Source organism: Lupinus angustifolius, chromosome LG17, assembly GCF_001865875.1.
Source record: "Lupinus angustifolius cultivar Tanjil chromosome LG17, LupAngTanjil_v1.0, whole genome shotgun sequence".
Classification (NCBI taxonomy): domain Eukaryota; kingdom Viridiplantae; phylum Streptophyta; class Magnoliopsida; order Fabales; family Fabaceae; genus Lupinus; species Lupinus angustifolius.
Genome location: NC_032025.1, coordinates 890206 through 910539, shown reverse-complemented (window position 1 = coordinate 910539; position 20334 = coordinate 890206). Strand labels below are relative to the sequence as shown.

The 20334-nt window shown below is 32.2% G+C and overlaps 3 protein-coding genes and 1 long non-coding RNA gene across 5 annotated transcripts; 1 reads left to right on the top strand and 3 right to left on the bottom strand.

The window, feature by feature from the left end:
• Positions 3941 to 7922, bottom strand: LOC109331888 (lysophospholipid acyltransferase 2-like). The gene is made up of 8 exons (XM_019566658.1): positions 7571 to 7922; positions 7414 to 7469; positions 6895 to 7115; positions 5572 to 5977; positions 5086 to 5171; positions 4666 to 4729; positions 4474 to 4592; positions 3941 to 4348 (listed from the first exon to the last, which is right to left on the bottom strand). The coding sequence occupies exons 1-8, from the start codon at positions 7873 to 7875 to the stop codon at positions 4208 to 4210; spliced, it is 1398 nt and encodes a 465-aa protein (XP_019422203.1). The 5' UTR covers positions 7876 to 7922; the 3' UTR covers positions 3941 to 4207.
• Positions 11217 to 13456, bottom strand: LOC109331588 (F-box protein PP2-A12-like). The gene is made up of 3 exons (XM_019566178.1): positions 13067 to 13456; positions 12828 to 12946; positions 11217 to 11936 (listed from the first exon to the last, which is right to left on the bottom strand). The coding sequence occupies exons 1-3, from the start codon at positions 13367 to 13369 to the stop codon at positions 11507 to 11509; spliced, it is 852 nt and encodes a 283-aa protein (XP_019421723.1). The 5' UTR covers positions 13370 to 13456; the 3' UTR covers positions 11217 to 11506.
• On the top strand, positions 13526 to 14290 carry LOC109331589. Its single transcript, XR_002105814.1, has 2 exons — positions 13526 to 13974; positions 14025 to 14290. It is a non-coding gene; the product is annotated as an uncharacterized LOC109331589 (long non-coding RNA).
• LOC109331587 (plant UBX domain-containing protein 8-like) lies at positions 14336 to 19056 on the bottom strand. Of its 2 annotated transcripts, XM_019566177.1 has the most exons (12): positions 18832 to 19056; positions 17693 to 17763; positions 17178 to 17555; positions 16979 to 17120; positions 16815 to 16898; positions 16525 to 16634; positions 16201 to 16408; positions 15890 to 16090; positions 15673 to 15804; positions 15016 to 15159; positions 14877 to 14933; positions 14336 to 14622 (listed from the first exon to the last, which is right to left on the bottom strand). In XM_019566177.1, the coding sequence occupies exons 1-12, from the start codon at positions 18913 to 18915 to the stop codon at positions 14515 to 14517; spliced, it is 1719 nt and encodes a 572-aa protein (XP_019421722.1). In that variant the 5' UTR covers positions 18916 to 19056; the 3' UTR covers positions 14336 to 14514. The 2 variants fall into 2 exon arrangements, with proteins under 2 accessions (XP_019421722.1, XP_019421721.1); XM_019566176.1 differs by having other exon boundaries at positions 16979 to 17555; positions 18832 to 19055.

The following is a 20334-nucleotide window of genomic DNA, read 5'->3' as shown; positions in this document are numbered from 1 at the left end:
TAATTGTGTATAAATGAAATAAAAATTACACTTTAAGTAATTTGTTCACAAAAACTATTCCCACAACTTGCTAACTCCTATTCCTATTTTGCTGGCCTCCCCAACCTTTTCCCTTAGCACACGTTACCTAAAGTTCTATTATTTAATTTTCCACTATTCCCAAGTCCTAGCCGCGAGACATTTGGCACATTCAAGATAGCTCTTATTGTTTGAATTTGGTAGAAAACAATGTTGACCAAAAGATTTCGTTCTACATTAATTCAAGTTTCTAGATACCTTAGTGGCAAATTAATTAATTTGGACTAATGAGTGTCATTTCAAGTAGTACATGTTTGATTTTCCTTAAACAATATATCAGGTTCAAATCTTGTAGATGAACAAAATATTCACTCGAAGAGTTAGCCCCACATACATGTAGATATTCCCGGCTCGGACATGATTGCCTCTAACGCAAAAGTACACGTGGGAAACAAAAAAATTAGTTAATTTGGAACTAGATTAATATGGTGTGCAGCTGTTTTAAAAAAACTACGGCCAGAATATTTGTTGGATCATAAACTCGAATCGTTTTCAAAAGACAATGGTCCCGCCGGCTTTATTAGCTATATATGATATTCAATAGTCAATAGTACTAGAATAATTCTAACACTGTTGGCTCTATTTAATGATTTATATATAAGTAATAATATGTTAGGAGTACTATAAGATGAGCAATATATAATTAATGTGACACATCACTGAGATTTGAAACAAAAAAGAAAACTTAATTAAAAGTTTTTCTGATTACACGTACAAAAGAATAAGATAATTAGAACGTGATTATCGTGAGGCAAGTTGGGTATTAATTATTTAATTTAATGATTTGGACCAATGACTACGTTGATAGAAGGATAAGGAATGAGTACCAACTAAACGAAAGGGACAGCTGGCTAGCTAGCTGTCGATACTGTGTTTAATTAGCGGAGAAAAACTTATATAAAGACTCATATAATATGTCATATTTGGAGATAAGTGCATTTTATGGTTTTTAATGCTACTACTTAAAATTAAATTTAATTAAAATTAAAATATTAATATATTGTCAGAATATTATTAGTTGTCTTTATATTGTTTCATCTCCGTACAAGTCTTTATGTTAAGTAGTGTCATAACTCATAAGAGTATCATATTGTAAATAGTATTAGTTAATGATATAGTATATATAATTATTAAATGATGACAGATTTGGAAAAAAACCCAACGAAATCTTGAAATTTTAAAAGAACAAAAGTTTTAAAAGAAATACATAACTCAAAACAACACAAAGATAAGTAAAGGATGGAATAAAATATAATTAAGACAAATAATTAAACATCTCAAAAAATAAATTGAATTTTATATATCTCAATAAAATTTTAAATCAAATTAAAATAGAATTCCTCATCAGAAATAGATAATAGATAGATGGTCCTTTAAGTATGTTCATGATGGTTGTATCCTTATTATATTTATGTAAAATATTTTTAAAAGAAGTTGTACTTATTTTGATCATTTCTTTGTATGAAAATAAACTTGTTATTTACTATTCATTTAGGAATTCTTTTATACTACCAAATATATATTTTACTTTTTTTAGTAAGGAAATAATTTATTTGATACATATTAACTCCGTGTGAAAAAGTATAAAAAATTCCCAAAAAACTAGAAAAAAGATGCATTAACAGAGGGTAACTAAATTATAATAATGATATGCTTTTTCTGGCCGCCCAAGCAATAGAGCTTAGAATTGGTCTACCATAGACGCCAAGCCAAAGGTTGTATTTAAAGTTTAATTCAAGTCAATTTCATCCTTATCCATAAATCAATTACGATTTAATAAGTATACACTAATAGTTTAAGTATTTTTATACTGTCAGTAAATTATTTACCATTTAAATGTTAACTATTATTGACTCTCAAACAAAAGTAAACAAAAATAATACAAATAAAAAATAGATAATATATGGACTGTGCAAAAAACTTTTAATTGACAGTATGTAAATTTTAAACTCAATCAATTAATCTTATTTTAAACATCATGGTTAGTTGACCTCCAGCCCCTCGTGCGTACATTGTGTTAACGTCTGTTATATATTAATTAAGCAGTGGTTAAACAATTAAAATATTTTATCTTACGTTATAAAAATTATACTATTAATTAAAAACATACTCCATGCAATGTCCAAATGCACACCACAGAATGTGCGCAACATTATATAAAAAATAGTGTGGCGAATCCAAGTGAAGATGCATGTCTCTTGTTTTTTACTATATTGTGTATGATTACATAATTAACTAAATGGATAGCGATCTTTATGTTAGGATTTGGATGAGTTTGACTCATCTTTATTCATGTCTATTAATCAATAAAATCATTAAACTAGCATTTCATTCGGTGCAATGTGAAATCACACTCTATCTTGCAATTTTGTTATAGTTGAGATTACAATTCTACACTACGATTCTAATTCCGCCAACTAAATAGACATTTCATGACTTGGTTTATGTGTAGGAATGTTTTCTAGTAAATCCTTAAGAATGTGATGTATGAGACTGTGATACCTAAACAAATTCTATTATCGTATTTGATTGTTTTCTAACATATATGTTTCTTTATTAGGGACTTTCGAGATTACACTATCATGGATCAAAGTGACAATTTACTTGGTAAAGATTGGGATAAAATCTCCTTCACAATTTCAGATTTGTTAGCATGTTTGGTCCCAAATTCTAAAATAGCATTGATTATTAATGTTGTGTATAGTCCATCCCCAGTGGTGCAAACAAATTGGGTATACATCTATTATTCCATAAATTGTGCCACGGTATGTACCATCAAATGTGATTGATCAAAAAATGACTAATTATTAATTTTTTAATTTAAAAATATTTTTTCAATCAATCATAGGCTAATGATATACCTAATGATACAAGTTGTGAAACATCAGATGTACTCCCGAAGAAGAGTGCCCGAACTACATTATTTTGATATTAATACTTTCTGTATGGTTACATGGTCCCTGACAACCAGGCTCCTAGCTGGGTTAAACGAGCTTAATCAAAGATTAAATTTACCACCTAGGATTCATATAAATTTATTTTGTTTATTCCAACTTGTAAAATTTAATATTGGACAGTTTCATCATAGCTCTAAAGTCTGCAAACCTACCTCATCAGAACTATTCATGAATTGAGTATCTAAGAAAGCTTACATTGAAATTATATTTTTTTATTTTTTAATTTAACTATCTTAGCTAAATGGTTTAGAGGCTTGATAATGGTGAGGATGTTGTGTGGCTTGTGGGTTAAGGTTCTAAGAACTAAATATGGTTTCTTTGATCCTATTTTGTGGAATAGTAATCCAGGATTGATTTTTTTGCAAAATGTAGGGGTTTGTGCTCAATGGGTATGATGGGTGATATAGTTGATAGGTTTAGTGTTGTGTTTAGAAAAATGGGTTGTAGTAATTTCACTCTTTTTTTTAGAGGATAAGTGGTAGGGTACCCAAAGTTTACAAGAGCTTTTTCCTAGATTAATATGTGAGTTCTGGAACCCTTTTGTGTGAGAGCAAACTCTGTTGAATGATTTGAGAGATTCTGATCCGTGATGTTCAGCTAGTTCAACATGTTGAAGATGCTTGATGCTGGAAGTTGAAGGGTGATGGTGGTTTCACTACAAGATGGTGTTTTTATGGCTGCTGCATGAGCACATGCAATTAACATTACCCTTAATTTCTGGTTAACAAAACAGAAAACTTTACTTGTGAAGGGTGATTTTTTTCCACACATGCATTAGAGTCAACAAATCAGTTAAAGTCCCATGTTTATGTATTTGAAGAATCAACTATTATAGTAAAGTGTTAATATTGCAAAAAATTGTTAGGATTGGAGATCTAAGAGCACATCAATGTCCAAGACCACAACAGTAAAATTAATTTTGATATTTCTGATTCATTTTCTAAATTAATTAATTTTATAGAGCCACCACATTGTTTCTGACTATCCAGAAAAGTAGGCTAAGAAGTGCTGCCTTATGATAAAATTCAATTCCAAAGCCAAATCTATAAAATCAAATAGACTCAATTTTTCAAGAAAGGAGCTGCTTCAAAATAATCAAACACAGGGGAAAGCACCCTCTCCCATTATCCTAACCTGACTATAAAAAATTCCACACAAGTCTACATTGTACCTCACTGCTCCTTCCGAGCTTTAGACCTGACAGGTTTTCCGGGCTTGATTACGTAGCCAAGAAGAATCACGACAATTGGAAGAATAGTTCCGATAAAATACACGCTTCCATATGATGCGAGAGTTTCATACAGACTTAATACCTGTTCAAATGCAACCAGAGAAGCAATAGAAAACTTTAAAAAAAAAACAGAATTCTAGAAAAATGTATTTGTATGATTTCAGCATTCAAATTGAACATGAATGTGTGGAGAGAATGAGGACAAACCATGAAGCCGATACAAGAGTAATTCAGAACCACAACTGTATAGGCAAAATTCGTAAACACCAATGCATTCTTCACCAGAGCCTTTGTTGGAGGCACCCCTTGCTGCCATTTGTATATAACTGCTTGAAAAGAAACAAAGACAAGTTAACTATCTGAAGAAAGACGAGACGATGAGTAAAATCCCATTTATACCTCTGGATCCAGCAATCATTAATGCTGACTGCACGAAGAATATGATGTACCCAGGATATAATCCCTGCAATAATAAAGTCAAAATATCAAAAGAAAAGGAAAATGTTGATAGGTTAGGGACCATGAAAATAAAGTATTGGTTTGGTCAATCATCAACAAATAACAGCACTGCAAACGTTGTTCCTTGCAAAACCAACAGGTTAAAAGGATATAATGATTTAGAGGAAGAATGTGTAACCAATGCCTATTGCAATTTGGACCATAGAATGATGAACAAATTTAGTATCAGCGACTGCGATATAATAGCATCACCACTCTCTCAATATTTAGGTTGGACTATTAATAATTCGTATACAAGATATAATGACATAGTACTAGATAAAAAAGTTGACTTTAAAATACAGTCAAGAATATACTCACATGCCAAATAGCACTGATGGTCTGTGTCACGAGCAACTGAAAGAAACCAGGTTTCTTCCCAGTCTGAACGAGCCTCTCATAAACATCTAGCGAAAAACAAACAGTAGCAACATTAGTACTTCATAGTCAAATGTTATGAATGTCAAGTAAATATGCAACAAATTCAATTTAGCATTTGGCCTACATTAGATGATAAGACCCCCAAATTATTTTTTAAAAGAAATATCAGTGTTGATACCTTGATTATGCTATAAGTAATATGTCATAATTCAAGAACAGAGATTACTTTTAAACGATCCAAAATGACCATGGACTAGCTTAACTAGAGATGATATTAACTGTACAGGCAATCACCTACAGAGTCTTATGGCCAGAATGTTAGCAGAACTTCAAAAATATGCAGCCAGGGCCCGAGTTAAAGTTTAAGCTGAAAATATAAAGGTATTGATATGATACTGAGAAAGCTAATAAAAAGTTAAAACTCACAATGACGAAGCCAGGTGCTGACTTGAATATTCCAAAAAGTTGGTATAACAACTGCACTCTTTGCAAACTCAACACCTATTATATCTACATTTTTGGCCTGATCCCACCGTGGCTTTGGGGGAGAAGAATCTGTCCAGCCACTGAAACCCAAGCCTGAAATGATCATGGAAGCCTCTGAAATAGACCAAATGAAATAATATTTCCAGCGTGCTGTGAGGCCAGACATATACTGGTAACCCAACCGTTTCCAGAATCCCCATTCTTGTTGGTATACAGGATCAGTGAACCTGGACAGCGGAAAATGAGGCACCAGGTATAAATACATGCCCATGCAAAAACCAGTTTGGATTAGAGCACGAATGGTAGCACCATAGGGTGATGGTCCTTTTGCACCAGGGCTCCAAATCTGCAAACCATAAAGACCCGCATTGAATCAGCATGAAAAATGTGAAAAGCTATGAAAAAATTTCACCAGGGAATAACACATTTTCCTTAATCACTCCATTGGTCCGTATTATATTACAACATGTACAAGATTTTCATGAACACTTCAAATTCTCTATATAATTTTTTTTTCATTTGCCGCTATTACAAGTTTTGTCTATCTCTACCTTTTTAATCTTTCAACAATAATATTAATTAAGGAGCAACATTAAATGATGATAAGATTGTACTCTTACAAAAAATACTAAAAAAAATCACGAAAAGTAAACATTTATATTAGTATGTAAAATTTAGTTAAAAGTGTCTTATAAACATATGAAGTACAAGGCAGTAAATAACACACGAGTGGAAAAGCATAAATATATATGGAGGCCAAGGTATTGTAGTTGGCGCTCCGGTTACTGCAATTACAGGAAAATGCAGTCAATGCAGCCACAATTATGATTGCCAAAACCTCCAAAACCACGATATGACTGTGAGCCATAATTTAAAACCTTGATTGAGGTACTAATACTATGTTCAAATTCTAGGAACACAGTCTTCCTTCTCAAAGGGCACAGGAAAAATAGAGAAAGTGAAGTATTCAATACTAGGAAAATTGAAAAGTTGTGTTTCCCCATAAAAAATACCTTTATATCTTTTGATTTCTTAACTAGTCCCTTAATATAGACCAAAAATTAATAGAGTGTATTATCGGTGTAAGGTTTTAAGTCGTCCATCATTCATGTTTGTTATTCATATATTTAAGATAGTCAATGATGATCAAATACGAACATTGGATGATGTGCTTATAGTATAAGAAACTCTTACCACCGGTGCATATACTTTTCTCTCGAAATAAAAATATGAAAAACTAATATCAAAATAAACATAACGCACCCCTTTTCGTTCAGCCCAGTCAAGATAATCCTTCATTTCATAAACTGGACCTGCAAAGTGAGTCCCACAACATAGGCAGTAACCGATGTACTCGATCAGTGAAGGCATCCGAATCAATCGGTTTTTCTTCTGAGCCTCACGTAAACCTTCCTCTTTCAATAACCCATCATTGTAATTAATTGAACATGAGATAACCTTCAATGTCAACACCATCAAAGCACCTAGCACACACCAACATAACTAACAACATTATTAACCACCAACATAAATAACTCCAATGCACTCTTTTCAATTTTAACCCAACACTATCAACAACGGTTTTGCTATCTATTACTGAGCAAAACGGCTAAGAAACAAATAAAAATTGAAACTTTATTGAAAAAAATCAACATTTATTAAGAAACTAAGATTAATTTTTAGTGGGAAGTAGTGTATTTAATAGAGATTATAATAACATGACATAAAATTAAGGATTTATGGATTATTACAAATTACAAGAATAATTAATAGTGTCCTTACCCGTTGCATCAATACCCCCTTCTTTCCATGCATCTCCACTCATGTAATATACATGGCTACATCAAAAATCAAAAATCAAAAAAGATTTGATATTAATAATAATAAAGGGGTTGGGGTGAGAGTGAAGATGAACAAAATAATGAAATGAGAATGATACCAGGCAATGAGATAACCGAAACAAAGAAAAAAAGTGAGAATTCCAGAACGATGACGAAAGAGAAGCATAGAAGAATAACCAATAAAGATAGGAACAAGGAAATGAAGATTAGATGAGAAACCAAAAGAGAGATATGAGAGAAAAGCACCAATGGAAGCGGAGTAAAGATGTTTGAAAAAGGGAGAAGAAATGAAACGAGAAAAGAAGGAAAAGGGAATAGTAGCAGCGAAACATAAAAGGAAACGAAGAACAGGAACTGAAACCCCAATGGAAGCAGCCATGGATTCCATCTCAAGCTCCATCATCTATCTTTCTCTTTCTCCTTCTCTTTTCTTTTATATATATATATATATATATACACGACTATAAAATCTATATACTGATAGAATAAAAATTACACTTCAACAATAATTAAATATTAATGTGATGTATAAATGGTGGTGTGTATACATCTTTTTATATATATATATATATATATATATACCAATGTCTATCAACTTATATTTATTTCTCTCTTTTCTTATTTTTTTTAGTTTTCTATTCAAACTACTTTATCTTTTCCACCTATAAAAATTGAAGTTGAAAATCCACCCAAAAAATACTACTTTATCTTTTTTAGAGTACAAGTTTGGAATGGGATGCCTATGGATATTTACATTTAACATATACATTCTAGAAGAATTTTATCATTCTTTTATAGTATATTTCATATTTTTATGCAATGTTCTAATTTTTATTGAAAACACGTGATTATTAAATAATAATAAAATTAAAATGTTACAATGTTTTGAAAACAACAGATAAAGTAAGTATATAGCTCAATTAAAAGTGTCTTTAAATATCATCAGAATATATAATATTCCTATCACTTGTAAATTTACATTTTTATTTGATTTCCACACTATTATTATTTTATAATTTGACTTGTTAAAATCATTTTTTCAATTCTCAATTAATAAATATATTTATAATATTTTTTAGAAAATAAATATGAGCATTTTAGGTAAAGTATAATAGTTCCTAATAATTTTTAATGTGTATTAATATTAACCAATAAAATATATAGAATGTAGTTAGTAATATTATGATTATTTGACCTATAAAGTATTGTACACTATTTTATTAATTATTGGTAATGCAATCTTCAAATAATTTTATCAAGCAGCCTTCACTCTCTCACTTTTTACTTAGATTTGTATCTATTCGAAAAGTCAATATTGGAATTAAGATGTATAATAATTTAGTTTTGTGTTATTTTTATTGGTCAATTTAATGGTTAAAAATCTATGAAGTACATATTGAACTCTCATTAGGATACAAGTAATACTTCACAATGTAAAAAATATAAATAAATAAAAAGTCACAAGCATATTCTTATCCTTTTGTTTATTTTTTTAATTTAATAATCAGTTATATTAGTGAGTGTTCTAATCACATTATTTAAAGACTATGAAATCAGGAAAACAATATTAGAAAATTAAGTATAATATTGATATAATAAAATAATAACTTTTAAGATAAAATTTCCACCTTTTTCCTTAAACAATATCTTTAAAATATTTGTTTAGAATCTGTTGCCAATAATTAATGTGATGCAAAATTTGACGTGTTTTAAATGGCAAGCCACTACTTTACCCTCAAATATGAGTTTAGAGTAATTTTAAAAAAAAAAATCTAAGATTAACACTTCAAGAATGATTTTGAAACATTTCCTACATACATATACAAAGGCTACAGTCTCTGTATGTTAACATTTGTTGTCAAAGGAGGTTGAAAGAAGAGAGGAAACGAAAATGAGAAATGCACCTCACAGTTCTAAACACAAGCACTTACATTTCATGATTTACATTTTAACAAACTAAGCACACTTTAAAAATACACATTTAGTTTCTCGTAAAAAGGTAAATATAATACAAAATGATAGTTCTTAAAGCTATTTTTCACATAATAAAAATATTCTATTTTATTCCCTCTATAGTATTCTTTTTCATTATGTTTTGTTTTTAAATAAGAACAAAAATGATTAATTCCTTTTATTGAGTAGAGAAGAGCAATAAAAATACATGATCCATGAATAAACACAAGTACAAACATATTCACAAATATCAAAATATCCATAAACATCAAAATATCCAAAATCATTACAAAAATTAAAATTTTGCTGAAACGAAAATAAAATAAAATCGAAAAATCTCAATTTGTCTTCTTTGAACGAAAATTCTACCAATTGCATATCTGTCCACAACAAAATTATATTTTTTATTTATAATTGATTTCTAATATTTATAATAAATTATAAAAAAAATAATTTATTAATAAATAAATAGGTAATTATTCTTAATATTTTCCTATATCTATTGTAAAATATAAAAGTGCGAGATATGTTATGGAACCTAAATAAAAATGATGTTTAGTTGTTTGTCATTGTGAGGAAAAAAGTAGATGTTCTTCTTATTTTATGAGGATTTGTAATAAATTATAAAATAATGTATGAAACCAAGTAAGAATGATAATGTTTTTTCTACATTCGTAGATGATGTAAGCCCACTCTAAAGTAGAGCAAATAAATATGATCTTAGTGAGCACTGACCTGCCTTATACAACATTGATTTCACGTTCAGAGAGTCATAACTCAAAAGCAACTTTATGAATTTAATCTTCAAATTGCTCAGATTCAGCATGGGGAATTCAATTGAATTTAGTTCAGCCTATTCTTGTTGGCAAACTTCAATGCCCATCCATACTATCTTTTTAATCATTCATTTATTAATAAAATTGTTATAACAGGAACCAGAAAGTACAATCTTATGTGGAATGCTAACAAATTAAAGATAATATATTTTTATTTTTTGATTCGTTAGACAGGGTGCTTGATTATTCTCTTTAAGTTTTCCTCCACCATTATCATTCCCTAGAAGGCCAAAACGAGGGGAGTATTTAATAATGATGTTATTTTATAATTGAAGTAATTCTGTCCGAGCTAGAAGACGAGTTTTTTCTGTGTTCCAGTATTCATTTTCCTAAATTGAGCTACACCACACAAGCATGATACACTCTTAATTAGAAATTAAAGAAGAAAAACAATTTCATTTATCCAAAACTGCACAATTAAGGGTTCATCAAACTTGGACATCAAAACAGGATTACACACAAAAGGAATGCAAAGACATTAACAGAATAACAAAGTACTCAATTTGGGCCATTAAAAGTGGCACTAAATCAGACCACCTTTATGATGGAGTTTCATAGTCCTACAGTCACTTGGTCCTATTTATGAGGTATTGGATCAGCCTCTAATTCCTCATCATCCATCAGAGTAGCCCTTGTTAGCAAACTCTACCATTCAAGTTGAGTCCTCTTTTTGGTATAAAATATATATTCAAGTTGAGTCTGACTCAAGCAAAATCCTATCCAACCCTTAAGGATTTCCAACATGGAGACAATACTCCATAACAAAGCAAATATCATAGTTCTGCTCCTACCAATTGAGATTCATTGAGTGAGAAGGAGGAATTGGTGTTGTCTTCAACTTGGAAAGGTTTATCGAAAATAGTGGAGTGTTTAAAACTCTGCTGATATATAACTTGTGTAATACTTTGTTTGGAGTGGAGTATCACTGGTACTCCATTTTTTCTAGCACCTCACGAAAAACAGATGTATCCTCAAACAGAAAGTAAAGCAAAACTAAGAGCTCAGTGGAAATCTGAATTCCTCCCAACACTTAAACTATTCTTATCCATGTCATAAAAAGGTATGATAGAACAATTCACTATAAGAGACAGAAATTACATATATGTATACATTAACTCCTGGTCCCTACAAAATTCTTATACTAAAAGAACAATATAAAACTCAGATTCTCTATTCTTGCTGACGCCACCCTAACTAAGCTCTTATATTATAGACATGATACATTCTTAGTCCTACCTACAATGGTTAGGAGCAATTCAAAAATGCATTGACCTTTCTGAATTCACTTGGGTATATGAGCACAGAATCTAAAGATAGACCACCTTTGGTATGGGTGCAATCAATTTGAGTCATAGAAAATTTAACTTTTGTTGATGCATTGCCATTCTCAACCGTAAAATCACCTGCATGGTAAAGACTCCATTTGCCGGGTTCTTTCAGAAAACATTGGGATGCTACGTACTGTCCATCTGAAGTCCATAGCTGGAATCGTGCAGGTTTTTTCTCCCATCCATGAACATGCTCGGTCTCGCAGACCCGTCGTCCAAACCTTTTGGAGGCTCTCCCAAGATGTATTCTGAAGAATACACTGTATGTCCCAGCTGGAAATGGGAACTCAACTTTCCCATCCACTTCAAACCACCATGTCTGTTGGAGGTATGCAACAGCATGAAATCTGCAAAACAATGGAGATAACTGTTTAACTCCAAAGCACCATTATACTAAGACCTACTTTGGCAATGAAACTATATGACTATCAGTTTCTGAACTAGCACCATCAACCAGAAAAACAAAGGAAAAGGAACACATTCAAGTTTGAGATTCTAAATATAGCACAGCCAATGTATTTAAATTTTATTCTCCATCAATATCAACATGTTTTCCACCCCAACAACACAAAACAAGATTTCTATAGGTATATGTGCTCGGTGGCAGCAGAGCACAACATGTATGTTGAGTTGTTGACAATAATTTGGCTTCAATATAAGATCTTCCACTTGATTATTTAAAATAATTGGCAGTAATCTACAATGTGCACAAAAACTGTTCAAATGGAATTGTTTTGTGATATCAAATGATGTACATTTCTGCTTCCACTTTCATCAAATGCTCAAGAAGACAACAATAAGACAATGGTTTCATGCTGATTTTATGTATTGATATGTAACCTTTGCTAAAAATCAATATGACTCCAATTAACTGCCCATTAAATAGGTTATGATGCAAAACTTAATGCTTTTTTCTATCAAACATTTTTTTACTAAACAATAAAAAATATTTCTTTATGAACATAATATGTATTAGATATATGTTTCTCATAGTCACACATACAAAATATAAGATACTAGTACAAGAAAAAGAGATAATAGGAAAACTCAAGCAAGCATGTTCTTGGACTCCCTAGTTTACATGTCCCTTTGTGTTTTCCTCTCCCTCAACATTAAACTATTCAAAGCATAAAATCATCATAAGACCAACACATATAAAATAAGGCATCTAGAAGATACATCTACATGATAAGAAATACAAGTGTTAAAAAACTACAAATTTTCTATAAGAATCTCACCTAGATTCTTCAGTAGGGATACGATTCCATTGTCTTCTATCATCAATCCCAGTTATTGAAAGTCCCTTTGATGATATGCACAAACAAAGCTTACCTGTACTTTTATCCACCCAAAATTTCTGCAAAAAAAAAAATCATGAACGAGAATAATAAACACAAAGTTTAATGATATTCATTGAATAATAGAGAAACAAAACCCTAGTCAATCAACTAAACCAAGCAATATCATGGTTTATTACCTTATTGCCATCGTCAAAGGTATTTAGGCGACAGAGGATAGTAAAAATTGCTCTTTTGCTCAAATTTCTGGGGGAATTATCGACGAATTTTCTTACAATAACATCATAATTAGTTGGCAGCTTCGATTCCCAAACAAAATCCGCATACGAAGCATCGCGAAAATTGCGATTCAACGTTGCTAATTGACAAATCTGTGGAGGATCCATGTAACCTAGTATGTTAGCAATACAGTTTTCAGGTAATTCGCTTAATCCCAAATTGGGAGCTGAAGAAGGAGTTAGCGACGAAAAACGAATACCCATGAAATTGAAGAGAACGAAAAATGAAGAAGAGAGTTCTAAAGTTGTAAAGTTCAAAAGCAAGTGCGTTTTTTAGACAAGAGAAAATGATTGAAACTTGTGACTCGAATAACCGGTTTTGTAGCTTCAACTCTATCTGTTTCTTTAGCGCCAACTAGGATCTGATTAGGACAGAGAATTATTTATGGATAAGATGTTAAATTTGATGCACTTTACTCTTTAGGATATATTTATTTTATAAAGAAAAGTTATAGGCTTTTTATTCTGGTTTATGATTTTATCTGAGTTTGTTGTGTTTCATGAGGTTGATTCATTTGATCTGTCAATGAATGGAAAGAGTGATTATTTATTAATCATTTGATTACTGTATTTAACAAGGGTCTACTATTTCAATCCAAATCATGATCGTATTGTAACAAGTTTGACCAATTTTGCTAACAAATTTTATTTGGCTAAAGGTGTAACTAGACAATAAAAAAAGTGGTTAAATGGGCAACCAATTTGCTTAATCAATTATTAATTATTCAGGCTTTTTTAAGAAAGGTTTAAGTTTTTGTTCCCCTTATTATAATTTTTTTCATGCGGATGAAATGATAAACTAAAAAGCTGTAACAAAAAGTTTTATTAATAGCTCTTAAATAAGTTTCTGGGTTATAAGTCAATTTTAAGGAGCCTACCTTTTCCTTGAGACCATTTCACACATCCCTTTCAATGGTTTTATTTACCTTTGAAGGTTTTATTTACCTTTGAAGTCGAAGAGAGACATATATAGATACATAAACAAATCATAAAAGAATTTCATAAATATTAATCAGACCCAGTAAGAAATTTTTGGCAACTAGAGTTTATTGACTCAGTCTAGCAACTCAAGCATAGTCAATTTGCATCTTTGAAAGGAAAAAGGCATACATAGGATTTTTATAAGTTTTTTTTAAAAGATAAAAAAATAAATATAGAATTCTCACAATATGGTAAACGAAGATGGTTTTGTAGATATGATTCTGACCTTCCATGTAGAACAGAAATATATATAACATCATCCAAACAGCACAAACCAAATTGAAATCCCATTTCAACGTCTGAATGGATTCATAATTTAGTAAACTAAACTTCAATAAAGTGTTCTCTAGAAATCTGCATCAGGGCATTTAGATTAACTCTAAAAACAAGGCTTCTTGCTTGTTGGTCAGACCAAGTTCTTCTAGAGTCGATTTACTTTCTTCATAACTAAAAGCGCGCCTAGGATACGGTCTCACCTGTCCAAGGAAAAACATAAATATATGTCACAATGAGAGTACATGTTAAGGGGAAGAATTTTGATAACATGGATAAACCGAAAGGGGATGTTATTGAGAGTACCCTAAGAACACTTGTTAAGGAATTCGAAATAGACAATGTGTATTGGAAAGTGCTACATTCAGGGCTTCTAAAATTGAAGGGTTGCACTTTCCAATGCATAGTTTCCATGTTTGGATTCCTTAACATGAGTCAAAACGACAGGTTCACTTACCAGTCTGTAACTGCCTGGTTTCACCACCTTACCAATATCTATGAAGTCGAAAAGAGACTGAAAAATTCCAGAATCAGGTTTAGCAAAAATATTCACCAAAATAGAGTAGGAAAATAACAGTTCTTAGCAGGTCATTTACTTGTAGTTTATCAGATCTAAGGAATCGGCGTCCACGGCGGCTGCCATCTGGCATTCTTACGAGTAAGTTCACGACATTCTCACCATCAGAGGATGGTTCAGGTGGTAGAAAGGCTTCTTTTGCTGCTAACTGTGTCTCCAATTCCTGACACAGAATATTGCAAAATGCAAGAGTAAGAATCAATTTGAAATAGGACTATCCTTCAGGAAAGCAAGGTTATGCATAAGCCAATATTTATATCCAGGATAAAAATCATGAAAAGAAAACACTACAGCATGAAATGTAAGAAAAATGCAAAAGTGATGGACACATGAAAAATATAGCTGGTGGACATCAACGTAATCCACCCAGCAAAACCTCTAACCGCTTGTTGAATAACACCCAATCCCTCCTTTTAGAAATGCATGCCAATGGAGACATAAGTGTTTGTTTGGTTTGCAAAAATGTGACCTTGTTTCCATTTTCTGTTTTCATTGTTCACCATTTCTGGTACAAATCTTTGAGAACAAAAAGTAGAATGAATACAAGCCGACATTTTTGCAATTAGTAATGAAAGCAGAAAAAACAGAAAACGTTCTCACAAACCAAAAGAGTCATAAGTAAAATTGAACGGTGGGGCAACTGTTTTTTATTACCAGATAGCCCAAAATGTATTACCTGCTCTTCCTGTAATTTCCTGCGAGATTCTTCCTCTCTCTGCCTTTCCTCTTCACGAGCAGCCTCAGCTTCTTCTATAGCTTTCAGTTCTTTTTCTCTGTCTGCTTGTAATGCTGCAAGATATTCATCATCCTGCATTAAATGAAAATAAGACAGCAACAGATGCAGTTAGGCCATATCCTACGATTCCAGCTTTTATATAAGAAATAAGTCACACCTGCTGTTCCCTTATCAAGCGCTGAGCTGTCAACGATGGTGAAGGTGGACGAGGTGTTGTCCGAGGATAGATACCCCTACTCTGCACGAACTCATGTGGTAAGTAAGAATAGTTGTGCCCACTCCCTTCTGGAATTCCACCAAACATTGCAGCCTCAAGCATAACTGCCTCATCATGCTCCTCAGAAGAAATGCCACCCCACTTCAATTTCATTTTAGAAAAAAGATTGAATATCAGGTAGCTTGAACAATATAAGATGCTATGGTAAAAAAACAATTTATTTCAGAAAACTCGTAAGTGAAAAACCATACCTCATCAGGGAAGGAATTCTGATCATGCTGAGGAGGATTGCTATCATCCTGAGGTCCTGTGCTTGGCAGTATGCTAGTCTCGATAACTTCAACATTGTTGTCTGATTCTGTGGAGTCCAAAGATGCAAGTCTAGGCCTGCTCCTAACCAGTGGTTGCTCTTCTAAGTCTTCACCTTCATCTTGGAAGGATGAGCTTCCTGTCTGCACTCTAGAATTACCACAATTTTGCCTCAGATTCGACAATCACGTGTAGGGAAAATAATGAGTTCTGTGCAGCCAATGCAGCAGATCACAACAGTGACAACAATTATAAAGAGAACATACCTTCTGTTGGGTGCCACTTCTCCTAATTCCACCTCAGATGACTTAGAGGGCCCGACTGCTGGTGCTCCAACATCTCCTTGAATGTGCACTGCCTTCTCTTGCTCAGCTGTCTGGATTCATTTCATTTAGAAGCAACAAGCAATCAATGTTCCAATTTTCCATTATCAATAAAAAGCAAAGTGAAGGCACCAATTATTCTTGTGGTAAAACAATATGGTGGATGCGGTCAACAAGACAGGTTATAAAAATTTGATAGGAGAAGAGATAAAAATAAACATAACGAAGTGTACCTTCAGTGACAATGAAACTGCGTGAGCAAGTTCGGGATCCTCCAAATATGATTGTCTGGGCTGGGGCCCAGATTCACTTAAATCCTGCACCAGGTGGAAAATAAATACTAAGGCGAGCATTCAGTAAACTAAATCATGAGAGATCCATCAGGAAAGAAACATACAATTTGTCTGCCAGGATTGTGATTTGGATAATTTTCCTCAGCCTCCCGTTTAGAAGCCTCAATAGCTGCACGGATCATTTCTTCTTCTATGTCATTGCTGTAATCTGGTAAATTCTCAAAATCAGGAGCACTGGGTCTTGCACTTCTGGCAAGTGAAGTATCAGCAAAAGTCTCATGGTTTTGTTCATTCTGATAAGCAGTCTGGACAGGTGGAATATTATCATCATCTTCATTGATTATGATAGTCCCATGAATATCTGGACCATCGGCATGAATGGTTCCAGTGACATCTTCAATAGTTGGGGCATGATGGCTAGCTTGAGGAGTGGATTGACTATCATCCTTAACCTCAATGGGAATCTCCCTTACCTCTCTTGGATGCGTAACAAATGGTGGTTGGTTTGATAGATGAGAATGCGAATCAAATATACCTCTCCCAATTGTTGACTCAAGAAGAGAAAATGGATTGTTTCTGTCTGAAGACAAAAGCGATGGAGGTCTGTGGATTTCTGCATGAAGTTCATCGTCGATATCCATGAAATCATCTTCTGGAACAGCAACAGCGGTATTGTTCACACTGGCCATGAAGAAATAAATTAAGATATCGATAGCATAAGAATTAACCGGAGCATGTAGTGATGTAGAAGTCAGAGTAATACAAGTTTAACAAGGGAGACTTTTGAAACTATTAGTAATGGCAGAAAGAGTGTGCACCTGGCTGACAAATTTCTGTCTCCTTCACTAAAATGTGCATTGACAGCTTCATTAAGATTACCCCCATGCTCCTGACAAGAATAATATTTACAGATGATGAGGAGAGACATAAACAACTACCTTACATCATAGATAAAAGGGGTGGCCGAGTACATGAGGCTCCCACCTAGTGGGGACTGGGGAAGGCATATGTACACGACCTTACCCCACAAGTAGGAAGGTTGTTTCTAAGATTAGAACCCATGAATTCCGGGTCATAAGGAAGGAAAGCAACCTTACTGTTGTGCCGAGGCTCACCCTACAAATGTTGTGCCTCATAATCAAATCTGTGTATCAAACCCATGAGACATGCTCAATAGCCACCAGGCTATGGTGCAAACAGTGTACCTTACATTATTGAGAAATGGCTAAAATTTCTAGCCACGAAATCTACAGAATTGGTTCTACAAGATATTAGTTTTATGAGATACTAAAGTGTAGTCCATCATTTAGAAGCTAAAACCCATACAACATTACAACGTGTGGGCGACCTCACATTTCTACAAATCTAAGTAAGAATAAGTTTCGAAGCTCATTCATGTCTAATGAAGAGGACAAAAATTGCAAGGATAGACGACCGTCTGTTTGAATTGCAATGTCATTATATATGCCAGAGCAATGTTATGCATACAACAGAATTTGACATTTTACAACACAAACTACTAATCAAGCATAGTTGTTCATCAAATATTTTCGTATAAGCAAACTCTTTCCAGAATCAAGAACATACTAGAAGTGACCCTAAGTTCCTAACTATTCAAAGTGACTCCAAAAGAATCCAATACATTATACAACTAATAAAAATATTATTCACTAAGGAATTTCAACCAAAAAAATCAGGCAATAGTAACCATGTCTGTGCAATGACCGAACCCCATTTATCAGGTTTACAAACAGAAATATTCAGATAATCCAAAATCCCGACTTTTAGAAATCATTCAACAACAAAAAATAAATAAAAATCCGAATGCACGTGTGTAACAAAACCCTAACTATAACCAGTGGATTGCTTTGTTTTGTGGCAATTAAAATTGAAGCGCAGAATATAACATAATCATGATAAGATTCAGAGAAAGAAAAAAGCAAAAAGGAAAGTGAACCTGGAGCTTTTGAATTGCGATTGGTTCAGATAAAGCGGTGATGGTCATGAACGTTTCAATTGTGTCTCGATTAAGAGTGGCCATTGAAATCAGAATAATAGCAACACACAAATTCAGTAGAGAGATATTTTTTGTGAAATATCAAAATATATAGAGTTGGGTAGTTAGAAGATTTGTAGAGAGAGAGAGAGAGAGAGAGTTTTGGTGTTGAAGGAAAAGAAAAAGAGAAAATGATGGTGGAAAGTGTTGCTTACTCCACTTCTTGGCCAAGTAAATGGTACCTCTTTATTTTTCTTCCATTTCACTCATTATTGATTATTTATTCACTGCTTTTTTTAATTTATGTTTTATTCAATGAATTATTTTAATCAAATGTTACATTTTTATTAAGCCATATCCATACCCATTCAAGTAACATTTATATTTATATTTATATCTATATTTCTAGAGTAATAGATAAAGGAAAAATATAAAATAATTATCATGAAACAATTTATGTGTCCTGTTTTATCATTTATAAGTTCAAATTTCATGTTTATATAAACTACGATTTAGTCAATATAAATTAATATTTTTATTTGAACTTCCAAACTAATTCTTAAACTCTTCTCTCATTCTCACTTCCCATTTTAATTGTGAACCATATCTTCTGTCCATAACATTGTGTCATTCCATATGTTATGAGATATGTTACATTAGAAAAATAGACACAAAATATGAGATAGAAGGTATGTATCTGATTAACTACTTTCTTCTCCATTTATTTGCTAGTTTGTATCATACTCCATTTTTATTTTCTCTCCTCTTCTTCAAACCTTTAGGTATGTCTCTTTTCTTTCTCATTTATATATTTTACATCACCCATATTTGTTATATGAATAGTATTACACTTTGAATTAAAGCGTCATATATAAAAGATGGGTAAACAAAAATGTCATACACACAATATACACTGGGTTGTTACATGAATAGTAACGGCATACTATTGTATGAATAATATTAATGAAAGTGTTTGAATCGTTGAAGTAAAATAATTTTTTGAAAGAAATAGGAAAAATATACTATGATATGCTTATTTATTATATTTAACATTTATATCATATAACTATACATTATAAACGATAGAAAAGTGAGTTAATAGACACAATAATGTATATCAACATTGGTAAAAAGAAATGGAAAACTACAAAATTTAAAACTTAAAATGATTTCCAACTATCTGTAGTATTAATCAAGTTAACCTTTTTTTAACATCTTATGTAACTAATTTTTTAGACATTCTAAAGACATATTTTCATGATCTTTAAATTTGGATACACATAAGATAATGGATGAATAGATATAAATAATTGTACCATTGCACAACCTCCATATACCTAGTGGATATTATGTGAGTAGAAATCCTCTGATAGATAGACAAATACTACAAAAAACAAATAAAATAATAATATAGTAAGATATTTTTATCATTTTATATATAATGTAATAACACTTTTACTATTG

Coding starts and splice junctions, on each gene's coding strand:
- LOC109331888 (XM_019566658.1), bottom strand. CDS start 7,875: ATGATGGAGCTTGAGATGGAATCCATGGCTGCTTCCATTGGGGTTTCA. Junction 7,116..7,413: donor AGGGGGTATTGATGCAACGG/GTAAGGACACTA, acceptor GGTGTGTGCTAG/GTGCTTTGATGGTGTTGACA. Junction 4,593..4,665: donor AATGATTGCTGGATCCAGAG/GTATAAATGGGA, acceptor CTTTTCAAGCAG/TTATATACAAATGGCAGCAA.
- LOC109331588 (XM_019566178.1), bottom strand. CDS start 13,369: ATGGGTATTCGTTTTTCGTCGCTAACTCCTTCTTCAGCTCCCAATTTG. Junction 12,947..13,066: donor CCTTTGACGATGGCAATAAG/GTAATAAACCAT, acceptor TTTTTTTTGCAG/AAATTTTGGGTGGATAAAAG. Junction 11,937..12,827: donor ATCCCTACTGAAGAATCTAG/GTGAGATTCTTA, acceptor ATTGTTTTGCAG/ATTTCATGCTGTTGCATACC.
- LOC109331587 (XM_019566176.1), bottom strand. CDS start 18,915: ATGGCCACTCTTAATCGAGACACAATTGAAACGTTCATGACCATCACC. Junction 17,556..17,692: donor GACAGAAATTTGTCAGCCAG/GTGCACACTCTT, acceptor CTTCATGGCCAG/TGTGAACAATACCGCTGTTG. Junction 15,805..15,889: donor GCTTGATAAGGGAACAGCAG/GTGTGACTTATT, acceptor CATTTAATGCAG/GATGATGAATATCTTGCAGC.